The sequence below is a fragment of the Petromyzon marinus genome, unplaced genomic scaffold, assembly GCF_048934315.1.
Source record: "Petromyzon marinus isolate PM22_M1 ecotype Great Lakes invasive population unplaced genomic scaffold, UKy_Petmar_22M1.pri1.0 PM_G_Scaffold_9, whole genome shotgun sequence".
Taxonomy (NCBI): Eukaryota; Metazoa; Chordata; class Hyperoartia; order Petromyzontiformes; family Petromyzontidae; genus Petromyzon; species Petromyzon marinus.
Window position 1 is genome coordinate 3,642,913 of NW_027423046.1, and position 15,192 is coordinate 3,658,104.

Sequence of the window (15,192 nt, forward strand, 5' to 3'; positions counted from 1 at the left end):
GCTAACTTCTTCGTCTCCGCTATCACCGTCACGATGCTCTCTCCACTGCTAACTACTTTGCCTCTGCTCTCCGCTATCACCATCACGATGCTCTCTCCACTGCTAACTACTTTGCCTCTGCTCTCCGCTATCACCGTCACTATGTTCACTCCACTGCAAACTGCTTCGTCTCTATTTACCGCTATCACCGTCACTATGCTCTCTCCACTGCTAACTGCTTCGTCTCTGTTCAGCTCTGCTATCGCTATGCTCTCCACTCCTGGCTGCTTCTCTTCTTCAGCTCCGCTATCGCTACGCTCTCTCCACTCCTGGCTGCTTCTCTTCAGCTCCGCTATCGCTACGCTGTTTCCAAGCTCCGTCTCCAACTCTGTCTCTCCAACTCTGTCCCTCCAACTCTGTCGCCAAGTTCTCCACCCTTCAATTCCCCGCTGCTGACTCCAAGCTCTCCAACTTCAACAACTTCGCTCCAATTCCCGACTCCCCAATTTATCCCCGCTCTCATTACTCCCCAATTAATTAGTCCGTGCCCCAACGACGCTCCGCGTCGTTCGCACCTGTTTCTCACCCAGACCTTTAGGCGCCACTCTAGCCTTAACAACAGCTCCAGACAATCACAGCCGTCCTTGGCTCTCCCAGCTTAATTGCCCTAACATAACCTGCACTGTATTTGCCTTCGCTACAGGCTGACCCAACATAACCCGTACTGTCTGTGTTATCATGTAATCACGCTGTTTGCACTACACACCTTCCTGCTCCACTACATATTCATACAGCCGCCAGTTATTTTCAGTTAGCATTGCGGGCACGCGGATTAGGCCTTAATCCCAGGAGGTGCGCGCGTGTTACTGACAGCAGCAGCCGATTTCTTTGTTTAGCGCTCGGCGTGCGCGGGAGAACGCCGGCGGCGGTGAGCCGGCCGTGTAGAGATGTCCCTCGGAGCTGGTGCGGGGGGGGGGGCGATCACTCGATCGGTGGGGGCCCGGCGAGAGGTGGCCAACGAGGAGGGGGGAGTTGAGGGGGTGGACGTCACGCCCTGCCTGCTCACGGGGAGTGGGGAGGTGGGCGTCCACCCCCACAAATGATGCTGTGCCAACTCCCTTCACCGTGGGCGTCAATCGACAAGCCACGCAGCCCCCCCTGGCTCGCCAGGAGATGACGACATGGCAACGAGGCGTGGACTCCACCTGTTGCCTCTCCACAGGGAGGCAAATCCCCATCACCTCCCCGATGTTGCACCGCACACTCGGCTTTAGGGTGTGAAAGAAGTTTCGACGTAACATGGGGGACTAACAGACGACCCGTAGACTCATAGACTCACCCATGGGTGTCTGTTGTGTGTGGGTGTCTGTTGTGTGTGGGTGTCTGTTGTGTGTGGGTGTCTGTTGTGTGTGGGTGTCTGTTGTGAGTTTATGGGTGAATCTATAAGTCTACGGGTCGTCTGTGAGTCCCCCATGTTACATTGAATCTTCTTTCACACCCTACACGCGTAAATATACACATGTAAATAAAATGGTCCGCACCTAGAGAAAAAAATGTTTATTGCCAAAATAATCCTGCGGACCCACCCGAAGTGAGACCTGGGCTGGAGGGCCCACCGTGGGCTCCCTGGATGCGCTGAATGGAGCTCTCCTGCACGTCTCACTTCATTTTGATTCATTCTTGCTCCAAAGGTATCATTGCCTTGTGACGGACGCCTTTTAAGGGCGTACGAAAGGCGTGCCTGTTGTGTAGATCAGGAAGCCGATTCACTGGACGTCACCTTGCGGGTGCCCCTTTCTCTGACGCGGGGCCACACGCCATGCGTTGCCGTGACGTCGAAAACAAACGGCGTGAAATAATGGAAAACAACAGCAAAGGTGGCAAACAAAATAAACGTTCTGATATTATTTTAATGTGACCATCACTAAAGGATTCGTGTACGACGGTGTTTTACCTTACTTGTTGGCTGTGTCGGGTGGTGGCGGGTTTAACGACATTTAGATATTTACGCGATCTAACCCACACACCTCTGTTATGGATGAACTGCATCGTTTTGCAAGTCGTCAGAGTGGACGAAACGTTTGCAGCTTGACGTTAATTGCAAGACAATTCACACAGGGTGACTGTAGCAGTGTGACACACAGGGTGACTGTAGCTGTGTGTCACACACAAGGTGACTGTAGCTGTGTCACACAGGGTGACTGTAGCAGTGTGACACACAGGGTGACTGTAGCTGTGTGTCACGTGACTGTAGCTGTGTGTCACACAGGGTGACTGTAGCTGTGTGTCACGTGACTGTAGCTGTGTCACACACAAGTTGACTGTAGCTGTGTCACACAGGGTGACTGTAGCTGTGTGTCACGTGACTGTAGCTGTGTGACACACAGTGTGACTGTAGCTGTGTGTCACACAGGGTGACTGTAGCTGTGTGTCACACAGGGTGACTGTAGCAGTGTGACACACAGGGTGACTGTAGCTGTGTGTCACGTGACTGTAGCTGTGTGTCACACAGGGTGACTGTAGCTGTGTGTCACACAGGGTGACTGTAGCTGTGTGTCACACAGGGTTACTGTAGCTGTGTGTCACAGCTACAGTCACCCTGTCAGACTGGACGAAACGCAAACGTTTCGTCCAGTCTGACGACTTGCAAAACGAAGCAGTTCATCCATAACAGAGGTGTGTGGGTTAGATCGCGTAAATATCTAAATGTGTCGTTAAACCCGCCACCACCCGACACAGCCAACTAGTAAGGTAAAACACCGTCGTACACGAATCCTTTAGTGATGGTCACATTAAAATAATATCAGAACGTTTATTTTGTTTGCCACCTTTGCTGTTGCTTTCCCTTATTTCACGCCGTTTGTGTCATCGACGAACGCGTGGCCCCGCGTGGCCCCGCGTCAGAGAAAGGGGCACCCGCAAGGTGACGGCAAGTGCCGCTCCCCCAGTGAATCGGCTTCCTGATCTACACAACGGGCACGCCTTTCGTACGTCCCTTAAAAGGCGTCCGTCGCAAGTCAATGAAACCTTTGGAGCGAGAATTTATCCAATTGGAAGTGAGACGCACAGGAGAGCTCCATTCGGCGCATCCAGGGAGCCCACGGTGGGCCCTCCAGCCCAGGTCTCACTTCGGGTGGGTCCGCGGGATTCTTTTGGCAAGAAACATTTCATTCTCTAGGTGCGGACCGTTTTATTTCCACGTGCATATTTACGCGTGCGTGAATTGCACCTTCAATATTTTTTCGTAAATGCTTTGTATATCTTCTTTGGTTCTTTCGGTAAAGTCACCACATAGAATGAGAATAAAATAATAAACTGATAAAATAAAATAACGCAATAATATTTTCACGACGTTTCGGCCACAACACAAGCGGCCTTCATCAGGTGAAGGGACGAGACTGTGACTTTACCGAAAGAACCAAAGAAGATGAATCATTGCTGTCACGAAAGCTTTAAATCGAAATGCTTTGTATATGTTTACGCATATATATGGTAAGCGGTGCAAAGAACCACCGGACCAATGTGAATTTGGATCGGGTAGATATGTAGCGTTCGATTTCACTCGGACAACTTTTGTCTTTGTTCGAACACCGCTTTATTTACAACTCTCCTCAATATTCCACAGTGTCCATGTCGCCACGTGCGCGATGTGTGTGCGCAAACACAGTACCATGTATACACGGAACACACATGCAGGATGTTTACAATGATTATGAATTTAACGTCTTACACAGCACAAGCACTAAAGTACTGTTGAGTCCTTGTCGTACTTCCCAAAGCCACATTTACTACACCGTCATCAGCAGCTATGATCGATCCACTGCTGGGTGAAGGCCTAAGGTTAGAAAGCAAACATTAACCCCCCCCCCCTCTGCCCCCATCCCAACTCACCAGGCAATTTCAATGAATTGTCACAATTCAGGGTCGCGAATTGATTAAATAATCCATTCTTCTTTTATATAAAAAATTGCGGTGAATGTATCGGCCACTAGTGGCTGCTGCGAGGGTTACATGATCCCATGACATGCAACATACGTATACGATTTCACCAGAACAAATATTATTCTTACATGTGCACGTACACACGATGATGCATCGTGAGGTTAATAATTCAACATGAATCAGTGCATCATCTCTAAGAGACCGTTGTTTTAGTCACGTTTGAGGAGCTGAAGAACGTCTATGAAAGCAAATCTCAGCAAGCTCTCCAATGGACTTGGCGGTCCCGCTGTGGTTAGAAATGGAATGTTTACGTCAGCAGTGGCAGGTGGTGTGCTCCTCAACACACTGTGGTGCTCACTTCTGGCTTTACTCTGAAATTTTTTTTCCAACACCAACTTCTCTCCCTCTCTCTCTCTGCCCCCATCATGTTAATCCGCTGTTCTTTTACGTCGATCAACTGCGGGATGAATGCCTCCCCATGCCGAGCGGTCCGTGTGCGTTATTTGAACACATTTCATCGCGCCGGTCAGTGCGGGTTGGTGAGAATGGGGGTGCGTATGAAGTTGGGAGCGTAGAAGAACGCTACAACAATTAACTTTCCTGTACTGCCTTCTCCTACCACAGCCCTCTTGTACACGGTGGTTACTCATCCATGCACTAGCCGGGCTCAAACCTGCTTAGCTTCTGAGTGTTTTGATGACCTGGTGCATTCCGAGAAAATTGGTCACACGCCCTCGAGGCATTCTGTCACCAAGAACACGATTTTTTATGTTGAGCCCCACAAGTCATCACAGTCAGCCAATTTTTGCAGTCCTCTCTTTCTCTCCTTCTTTCCTCCCACTGCTCGACTTTGAAATAAACTAAAAACGAAACTTTGAACTATTTTTCATTTCACCAGGAAAGGCCCCACTGAGCTAAACACAGGCAGATATTTTTTTGTCAGAAGCGAGCAACCTGGCCACACATTATAGCTCAGCGAAGTGTGCTTATGTTGTGTGTGGTGGACATTTATAGCAGCCAAATATTCCAAATGCATGTTTCAAAAATGCGGAGGGAAAACCGGACCACGGGGAGAAACTGCAAACACCAAATATAAACATAAAATACCCCTCGTCACTTTTCTTAAGTTCTTATTACCTTGCTTATTGCAGGAAGTGTGTTGACGCTTCTCTTTTTAATCTTCTAGTGCACTGTTTGTTGCTGGCTCATTGACATTTTGAGCACAAGGCAGGATTGTGACCACAGGCTTACCCCTGCCTTGAATGTCACACGTGCACGTACAACAAATGACTCTGGCTCAGATCAAGAACCGCGTTCCACTCCCATCAACCACAGCTCCCATCAGAGTGCTGTTTGTGCCTGGCCGCCTCGCGCGTTGGGCCTCTACTCAGCAACTGTTTGCACGCAAAATGTACAGGCAGAAACCATCGCTTTTATGATTTTATTATTTTTAATGTTCAATTTATTATTTTTATTTGAAAATGTTATTTTATTATTTTTATTTTCTATCTTCCTGACTTTACCGCAAAGAACCAAGAATATTGTAATACATTTACACTGTCAACTTTAGCTGTACATTGTGAATACGAAGTGTATATGGTATATTTATGTTTTATATAACGTAACACAATCAGCCATAGATCGGCGGGGTCGTGGTTCAAGCGCGGGGTCAGAGGTCGGCAGGAAGCGCGCGGCGGGGTCAGAGGTCAGCAGGAAGCGCGCGGTAGGGGCAGAGGTTAGCAGGAAGCACGTGGTGCTGGCGGCAACGCGGCCCAGTTCAGTTCCATGTATTTGGTATAACCCTGTGAGCCATTCAGCTCTTGAATCGGGTGCGGCCCTTCCCTCTGCTGCTGCCCTCTGCTGCTGCTGCCCTCTGCTGCTGCTACTGCTGCCCTCTGCTGCTGCTGCCCTCTGTGCTGCTGCCCTCTGTTGCTACTGCTGCCCTCTGCTACTGCTGCCCTCTGCTGCTGCTGCCCTCTGTGCTGCTGCTGCTGCCCTCTGCTGCTGCTGCCCTCTGCTGCTGCCCTCTGCCGCTGCTACTGCTGCTGCTGCCCTCTGTGCTGCTGCTGCCGCCGGTGCCCGCGGGCTGCATTGAGCTTCGCGTGCGAGCCGAAGGGCGACGCGAAGCGGCGCTTCTACGGAGAGGAACAGCAGCAGGAGGAGCACAGCGCCCTCGACTGGCAGGTGCGGTGGTGGCGGCCTGGGGTCGTGTTAGTGCTGGCTATGGTGGTGGTAGTTGTGGTTGCTATGGTGGTGGTTGTGGTGGTGGCTGTGGTGGTGGTAGTGGTTGTGGTGGCTATGGTGGTGGTTGTGGTGGCTATGGTGATGGTTGTGGTGGTGGTGGCTATGGTGGTGGTTGTGGTGGTGGTTGTAGTGGTTGTGGTGGTGGTAGTGGTAGTGGTGGTTGTAGTGGTTGTGGTGGCTATGGTGGTGGTTGTGGTGGCTATGGTGATGGTTGTGGTGGTTGTGGTGGTGGTTGTGGTGGTGGTGGTTGTGGCTCTGGTGGTGGTGGTGGTGGTGGTGGTTGTGGTGGCTGTGGTGGTGGCTATGGTGGTGGTTGTGGTGGTGGTGGTTGTGGTGGTGGTTGTGGTGGTTGTGGTGGTGGTTGTAGTGGTGGTGGTTGTGGCTCTGGTTGTGGTGGCTGTGGTGGTGGTGGTTGTGGTGGTGGTTGTGGTGGTGGCTGCGGTGGTGGCTTTGGTGGTGGCTGTGGTGGTGGCTGTGGTGGTGGTGGTTGTGGTGGTGGCTGTGGTGGCTGTGGTGGTGGCTGTGGTGGTGGTTGTGGTGGTGGCTGTGGTGGTGGTGGTTGTGGTTCTGTGGTGGTGGTGGCTCTGGTTGTGGTGGTGGTGGTGGCTGTGGTAGTGGTGGTGGTTGCGGCTCTGGTTGTGGTGGTGGCTGTGTAATTGGTTGACAATATTTTGTATTTCTCTCAATTTCAATAGATTTTATAATTAGTATTGGCCAGTATTAAGACTAAAATAACACCAAAGAAATATGTTGACGTTTGCGTAAAACGAATTATTATTGGCCACGACTATTTAGATCATCTGTTGAAATTGAGAGAAATAAAAAACAATTTCACCGTTCTGACAGCTGCAGGCTCGGTGCTGCTGGGAGCGTATTGTTTAGTAATACATTTAACGCATGCTTATATCCAGGTTATCGTATGGTTACTCTTTGGTTCTTTCGGTAAAGTCACGTATGTAAAAATAAAATAAAACAAAAATAAAAACAACTAAATTAAATCATGACGTTTCGGGCGCAACACAAGCGTCAAATATTGCATTCACTTGCAGAGAGTTGTACCTGTACATATCCGCCCTGAAGCCAATACAGTCTTTTGATTTTGGAGAGCTTTTGTTTTTCTGTGAGGTTTACCTGAAATGGAATTGTGTAAAGTGTTGTGCATTTTTAACGCGAAGCTCTCTGTGTGTGTGTTTTTACGTAAATGTAATCACAGGCCGAGCGATATCAGACTTTTCGTCCCGAGACGGCGGTCTAGAGATTTGATCCAGACGTCTTGTCTCCTTGCACGCCTCGAAGGATGATGAAGCTACGCCTCCCGGTCCTGTTCCTCTCGCTGCTGCTGCTCAGCGTCTCATTGCTGCTGAGCGTCTGGTACATGTACAGCTGGAAGGGCTTCCTCGTTCGCGACCTCGACGCACTCGGCAACTCGTCCGTCTTCAGGCCAAAGCCGGGGTCTGCTTCCGATAAGATCAACCACGTGACGCTGTGCGGGCAACGGGGAGCGCTGCAGAACACGTCGATGATGCGCGTGCGCGACACCAAGATATTCTTGGTGTCGGCGTACCACGACCAGCGCGAGGCCGGTCAGAGCACACGCATCATCGGCATCGCCAACCGGTATGAGCCGGACGTGCTCTCCTGCCACTTCTGCTGCCGAGGGCACTCGGAGATCCTGACGGTCACCGCCAGCGCCTACGTCCACTCGAATCACTTTGACTTCCCGTACGGCACGGCCGACTTCCTGTGCACGGAGCCGCTGGACTGCGAGCCGGGACACGTGTCCGTCCAGCGCATGCGCACAATACCGGACGAGGAGGAGGCCGAGTGGGTCTTCATGCCCGTGCGAAATCGGCTCTACATGCCCCCCACCTTCACACAGGAATTCAGCGTCTGCATCTCCACGCTCTTCGGGAACTACGGCAACGTCCTGCAGTTCGTGCAGGCGATCGAAATGTACCGCATCTTGGGTGCGGGCCGCGTGACGGTATACAACACAAGCTGCAGCTCTGAGCTGAACAAAGTGCTCCTCTACTACATCAAGACCGGCCTCGTCGAGGTCGTTCAGTGGCCCATCACGGACTACGTGCGGGTGTCCAGAGGGTGGCACTACCCCGAGCACCCAGGCGAGCTGCACTACTATGGCCAGATAGCGGCGCTGAACGACTGCGTGTATCGGCACATGTACAGCACGCGCTACCTGGTCCTCACGGACATCGACGAAGTCATCATCCCTTTGAAGCACACAAACTGGAAGGACCTCATGCGGTACTTGAACGACAAGTACGGCGCCGACATTTACACATTCGAAAACCACGTGTTTCCCTACACGGTATCGGAAGAGTTTGGGTCGAAGTTCCAGGCTTGGAACGCCATCCCGGGCGTCAACATCATGCGCCACATTAGACGGGAGCCAAACCTGCCGGAGGTCTTCAACCCGACCAAGATGATCCTGAACCCACGCGCGGTGCTGCAGACGTCGGTGCACAGTACGCTCAACGCGCTGGGCATCTCGCAGACGGTGCCCGGAGACATCGCGATCATGCACCACTACCGATCGCCCGAGCAGCCCGACCTGCCGCTCGACTCGCTGGCCGTGGACCTCACGCTGTGGAGATACAATGCCACTCTGATCAGAAATGTCAACAAGGTCCTCAACAGGGTCTTCTGGAATGAGTAGGCACAACGGGCGGCGGTGGCGGCGGTGGCATTGATTGTCATCTTGCGTTTTTTGCGGTCTTGCAATTTGAGTTAAACACCGGTGTTTGTGAGTTTTCCGTTTGCGAATGTGGTCAATGTATGGGACATTTATTTGCTAATCTTATGATTGCGTTTACAGTTAAAATTTGTTATCTTAAATTTTTTCTGCATTTTAATCCACCAGGGCACAATAGGGTTTGTATTGGTATGTCTTATGGAAGCTAGGGAAGTTAACATTGGTTTATTTTAAACCAATCCTAATTATTTCTATTGCTTTTGGGAGTACCACTCGAAATGTTTTCAGGTTAAAACATTTAAAATGTGGCACAAATTTATTTAAATAAATGTTCAGTGTGCATGTTCTACCAGTCTCTAATGAGCTTATTGTTTTCATGACTCATGTCCACGGAGGATAGTCAAATCCCAGAGTGTCAGGATTTTAAAAAGTAAATCCTGTGGTGATAAAAAAAATGCACATACGATATTAAACTTTGAATTTGAGTGATAATTTGAGTGTTTTGGGCCAAATGAGCTAGTAAAGACTCACATTAAACATTACAATAGATTCAGTAGGAATATATTTATACATCCAAATGTATATAGTTGTATATTTGAATATGTAACAACACCAGCTGTTGATACATACAGCTAATTTCAAATTATAAAGCCGTGTTAATGTATTCCTAAACAATACATGGAGTTGACATTTCTGAATTGTTGCATTAGATAGTTTCACGATGGATTATTCAGCAGAAATCATCATTATCACGTACTATCAATCTTGCAAACCAGTTTTAAACATATACAGCAAAATGCTATTACTATTCTTTATCTACATATATAATATCACAGATCTGTCCTTCTGTCATTCTGTGACTGTGATTAACGCCTCCGGATTGGTTTAAGTGCGTCACGTGACCCCGAGCAAACAGCCAACCAGAGGTGCGCCCCCCCCAAACATGTATGCCCCCGGATTGGTTTAAGTGTGTCACGTGACCGCGAGCAACCATCCAAGCAGAGATGAGCCCCTCCCAAACATGTACGCCCCCCAATGCTGCCCTGAGGCAGAGCCGTGCTCGGGCCGCTGCTGCCCCGAGGGAGATGGGTGAGGAGACATGTGAGTGACAGGAGAAGGGTGAGTGAGAGTGAGAAGGTGAGTGAGAGTGAGGAGAAGGGTGAGAGTGAGAAGGGTGAGTGAGGAGAAGGGTGACAGTGAGAATGGTGAGAGTGAGGAGAAGGGTGAGTGGCAGGAGAAGAGTGACAGGAGAAGAGTGAGTGAGCGTGAGGAGAAGGGTGAGTGACAGGAGGAGGGTGAGGAGAAGAGTGAGTGAGAGTGGAGAATATATGTAATTTGTACGTGTTTATCTTAGGGATGATCCTTCGGTAGAATACTTCAATACAAAACTTCCATAAATCGTTAACAAGTTTATATGCTTAACCCAGATATCATGGCACTTATGTATTTGTAACGAGAGTGCGCCACCTACAGGACGACCGGGGGGTTATTGCAGACACGTGCTATGTTGTCTCACATCCAATCAGTAAGGGGGATCCCATCTGGGTGAAAGGTAAATGGGTAGAGCTAGCGGGAAGCCTCGAGAGCCCTCTAGAATGTTCCGAGAGGGGCGTGGCTAGAGGCAGAGCTTAGCACCGCCGAGAGGGATATAAGCAGAAGCAGCAGAGGACTCTGGGTCGTCGGTGTGTGAAGAGCCCGGGTCCGAACGTCGTCACCACCTGCGCTACCACCCATCGGCCACGTGGCGGGCTCCACCAGCTGAGCCTCCCCTCTCTCCGACACGCCGTCAGCCAGCGGCGAGGTGGAGAAAGAGTGAGTGCCACGGCGGCGGGAGGCAAAGCGTGCGCCGCCGTCCAGAGAGCAAGAGAGAAGCCAGCCGCGAAGGGAGACACGTGCTGTACTGCAACTTGAGAATAAATACAACTGAAGTTTAACCCAGGTCGGAGACGCTGATTACATATTGATAAGTGAATGTTAATAAAACATGCAACTAGTCGTATTGAAAACCTTCTGTATTGTCATGTAACCATGTATCCTTTCACAAAAGTTAACATTTAAAATCATGACGTTTAACAATATTCACATGCAGCGGGTTGGCATTTTTACGTTTCAACTTTCCAGGCACTCGGGTTTGTTAATTCAGAGAGTGAAACAGCAAGGGACATTCTCATCTCTTTGTCCTGTGTTTGCCCTCGGGTGCAGTGAGTTTATGGTGTTTTGCCATGGGTCCACCCTTGCTCTCTCAGAAATTCCCTGAGTCACTCCTTGCCCATGGAAGAGTTATTCCTTTATGGCCTTTCATTAACGTTTCACCTTTTGCTACATGAGTTAGGTTTATTCCTGAGAAGCGAAATATTCGACGGCTTTAAGGCCCTCCTCAGCTCTGGTTATTCTCATCATGCCCATCTGATCAATGTCTCTTGTATTATGTTTACCCGTTTCTCATTATAGTGCTGTTTTGGCTTCGTCATCTGGTTTTCCCAAGCTTCAGCATGCAGGGAACGCATATTTGTCTCCAAGGAGCCATGATATAAAAAATAGACAATATTACACAATAACATTTTTTTTGGAAGAGGCATATATACAACAGGTGTGGGAGCATGGCGCTGAGGTTTAGGAAACTGTAAGTCCCAGGCTTCTATGGTCTGGCTTTCCCATAAACAAAACGCGAGGAATGGTAATGGTGGTTGCTTATGCCTCAACCGACTATTAACACCAGTGGAGGGATGGTGGCAAGGCTGGTGAGTCAGATGCCTTCTATGACCTGTCACAAGTACTAGCTAAAGTCGCCCCTTGGGATGGAGTCATCCTGTCGGATGACTTTAATACCTGAGTGGGTCATGACACTGGCACCTGGGCCAGAGTGATTGGAAGGCATTGGCCAGAACAGCTCAATAATAACGGTAGGAGGCTGCTAGACTTCTATGCAGCACATTGGGCTTACCAACACGCTGTTCCGGCATCGGCGCATCCACACAGCATCATGAATGCACACTGGGTCCAAGCAGGAACATCTGCTGGACTATATAGTAACAGAACACCGAATGCGAGCCCATGTCCTTGACACCAGGACCTACTGTTGAGGTGATCTGCCCGCTGACCATATGCTTGACATCTGTAAGATTTTCCATTCCGGTGGTGGGTGTCCATCTAGGACACCATTCAAAGCCACAGTGGCCTGGTCTCAGCTAGCTGATGAAAGTTGCAAGTTAGAATGTCATCATCTCTTGCAGGAGAATACAAGTTAGGAAGCAGTAAAGTCAGAACACAGATCAGAACATTTAATTAAATGACTGCGTGTTGTCTTGGTGTGGTCTGGGACTGTTTTGTTGGTGTTTTACTGCCTTGCCCTAGCTTGCGTTCGGTATTGATACATCGGCAGGTATTGATACATCGGCAGGCATGTATGTACTCATTTAATTTGTACTTAGATACTATATTTATATTCGTACATTTTTAGTGACTTGCATTACTTTTTTCTATTTTGTACTCCTAACAAAATTGTATTGCTTGTTGTAACTTGATCCGCCCCTGCTGGACATTTGTGAAAAAGACCAGAAACCTTCACATTACAGGCATCGCAGAGTCCAATTCCAGTTGTCTCCAGACACTCAGACCGCCACACGCAAGCCCGCACTTTGTTGAAGGAATTGGTTCCCAGAGAGTTGGCTGCAACAATCCAATGCAACCGATTTAACGGGGTTCAGGAGTTACATGAGGTGCATCCGAAGTCAACGCTACATATTGACAGAAATAATTGAATCACGCTCTATTGGGGGGCAGTGGTGCACCAGAATGGGTCTGGGATCGATTCCAGACTCGTGTGCTTTTTTGGGTGGGGTTGGCATGTACTCCCCTTGTTCTGCATGAGGGTGAGTGAGCGTGTGAGTGGAGTTGGAATGTACTCCCCTTGTTCTGCATGAGGGTGAGTGAGCGTGTGAGTGAGTGGAGTTGGAATGTACTCCCCTTGTTCTGCATGAGGGTGAGTGAGCTTATGAGTGAGTGGAGTTGGAATGTACTCCCCTTGTTCTGCATGAGGGTGAGTGAGTGAGTGGAGTTGGAATGTACTCCCCTTGTTCTGCATGAGGGTGAGTGAGCGTGTGAGTGAGTGGAGTTGGAATGTACTCCCCTTGTTCTGCATGAGGGTGAGTGAGCGTATGAGTGAGTGGAGTATGAATGTACTCCCCTTGTTCTGCATAAGGGTGAGTGAGCGTGTCAGTGAGTGGAGTTGGAATGTACTCCCCTTGTTCTGCATGAGGGTGAGCGTGTGAGTGAGTGGAGTTGGAATGTACTCCCCTTGTTCTGCATGAGGGTGAGTGAGCGTGTGAGTGGATTTAGAATGTACCGTGGCGAGGCCCTAATCAGCTGTGTACCAATGCTAATGATAACGAAAAAGGGATGGCTGCGGCAGGACTCTGGGTGCACGCCTCGCCGCTAAGGCTGTTTTTACTATGCACACGCTGTGTAAGTGCGCGCGATTGCCAGCAAGCGGGGCCCACGCCGAAACCTTGCAGCACCGCGCACACCTTCTCATGCACACCCTCTCATGCACACCGTCTCCCCACAAAAATCACAGACTCCACGCCGAGGCTCTACCCACACACACAGAAATGAACTAAAGTTTATTAACGGCACAAAAACCCGCTACCTGGAGGGGGAATATTTCGTGAGGAGAACCTAGCCTAACTCTGCCTATGCCCCCAGTTACACAAACGTCCTACCATGTACCTCGTAGCTGTACTCACGGCATCGCACGGACGCTATGAGAGTCAGAGGGAGAAGGACGAGCGAAACCCTTGCCTATCGCTGCCTCATAGCAGCACTTGCTGGCATCACATGGATGCTGCGAGCGGCTCGAGGAGGCAGGACGGCAGGCAGTGGGTCTGGATTGCCCGGAGGTTGAAGACAACTGCCCCAATCGTCCCGGGGCTCCCACCTTCATTCTCTAAACTTAAAAGGCCCAAGGTGGAATTGTACCGCGCGGCCAATCGCGCGCTTAACCTGCGCCGTCTAAATGGAGGGCCACGGGGTCTGCTGCCGCTCACCCATTGTCCTCCCGTGCTCATTAATTCTAACCCACTGGTCTGCTCTTCTGGCCAATTATTCCACACTCCGCCTATCCCAAGGTCGTGAGTAACTCATCGCGGTTGGTCCAGTGAACCTTTCCCTTCTGCGCCCATAAAATCTTCAGCCAATTTAGGGGCACCGCAATGTAACCTGTCCTGTGGGGGGCTAGGCCAATCTCCTGGCACCGGGAAACCGTGGGACTCTCCCTCTAGGCGCCCTTTATATTAAAACCCGATGTGCCAGGAAACCCCCCGTCAGGACACTACTAGGGGGGTGGCGCTGTGTGCGGGTTGTGCGCTTAGTCGGGGGCCGGGAGGGGATTGTGGTATTTGCGGAGTTGCTCCGTGGTCGTGGCACCACAACTGAGATGACTGGCCAATGCATCACCTGTGCCCCCTACAGTGTACACACACACTGTTTGTACACACACACTGTGTACACACAGACAGTGTACACACAGAGTGTACACGCAGTTTGTACACACACTGTACACACACACAGTGTACACACACACAGTTTGTACACACACACAGTTTGTACACACACAGTGTACACACAGTTTGTACACACACAGTGTACACACAGTTTGTACACACACAGTGTACACACAGTTTGTACACACACACACAGTGTACACACACACAGTTTGTACACACACACAGTGTGCACACAGTTTGTACACACACACAGTGTACACACACACAGTTTGTACACACACACACACAGTGTACACACACACATACAGTGTACACACACACAGTGTACACACACACAGTTTGTACACACACACATACAGTGTACACACACAGTTTGTACACACACACAGTGTACACACACAGTTTGTACACACACACAGTTTGTACACACACACAGTGTACACACACACACAGTTTGTACACACAGTTTTAACACACACAGTTTGTACACACACACAGTTTGTACACACAGTGTACACACACACAGTTTGAACACACACACAGCGTACACACACAGTTTGTACACACACAGTGTATACACACACACACAGTTTGTACACACACACAGTGTACACACATACAGTTTGTACACATACAGTGCACACATACACAGTTTGTACACACACACAGTGTACACACACAGTTTGTACACACACACAGTGTACACACACAGTTTGTACACACACAGTGTACACACATACAGTTTGTACACACACAGTGCACACATACACAGTTTGTACGCACACACAGTTTGTACACACACACAGTGTA

The 15,192-nt window shown here is 49.8% G+C and overlaps 1 protein-coding gene across 2 annotated transcripts; it reads left to right on the plus strand.

Annotated features, from left to right (window-relative positions):
- Positions 1 to 5,655: 5,655 nt before the first annotated feature.
- Positions 5,656 to 9,225, plus strand: LOC142921805 (beta-1,4-galactosyltransferase galt-1-like). Of its 2 annotated transcripts, none has more exons than XM_076063139.1 (2): positions 5,656 to 6,105; positions 7,379 to 9,225. In XM_076063139.1, exon 2 carries the CDS (start codon positions 7,463 to 7,465, stop codon positions 8,840 to 8,842), a length of 1,380 nt encoding a protein of 459 aa, XP_075919254.1. In that variant the 5' UTR covers positions 5,656 to 6,105; positions 7,379 to 7,462; the 3' UTR covers positions 8,843 to 9,225. The 2 variants fall into 2 exon arrangements, with proteins under 2 accessions (XP_075919254.1, XP_075919255.1); XM_076063140.1 differs by having other exon boundaries at positions 7,462 to 9,225.
- Positions 9,226 to 15,192: the final 5,967 nt, after the last annotated feature.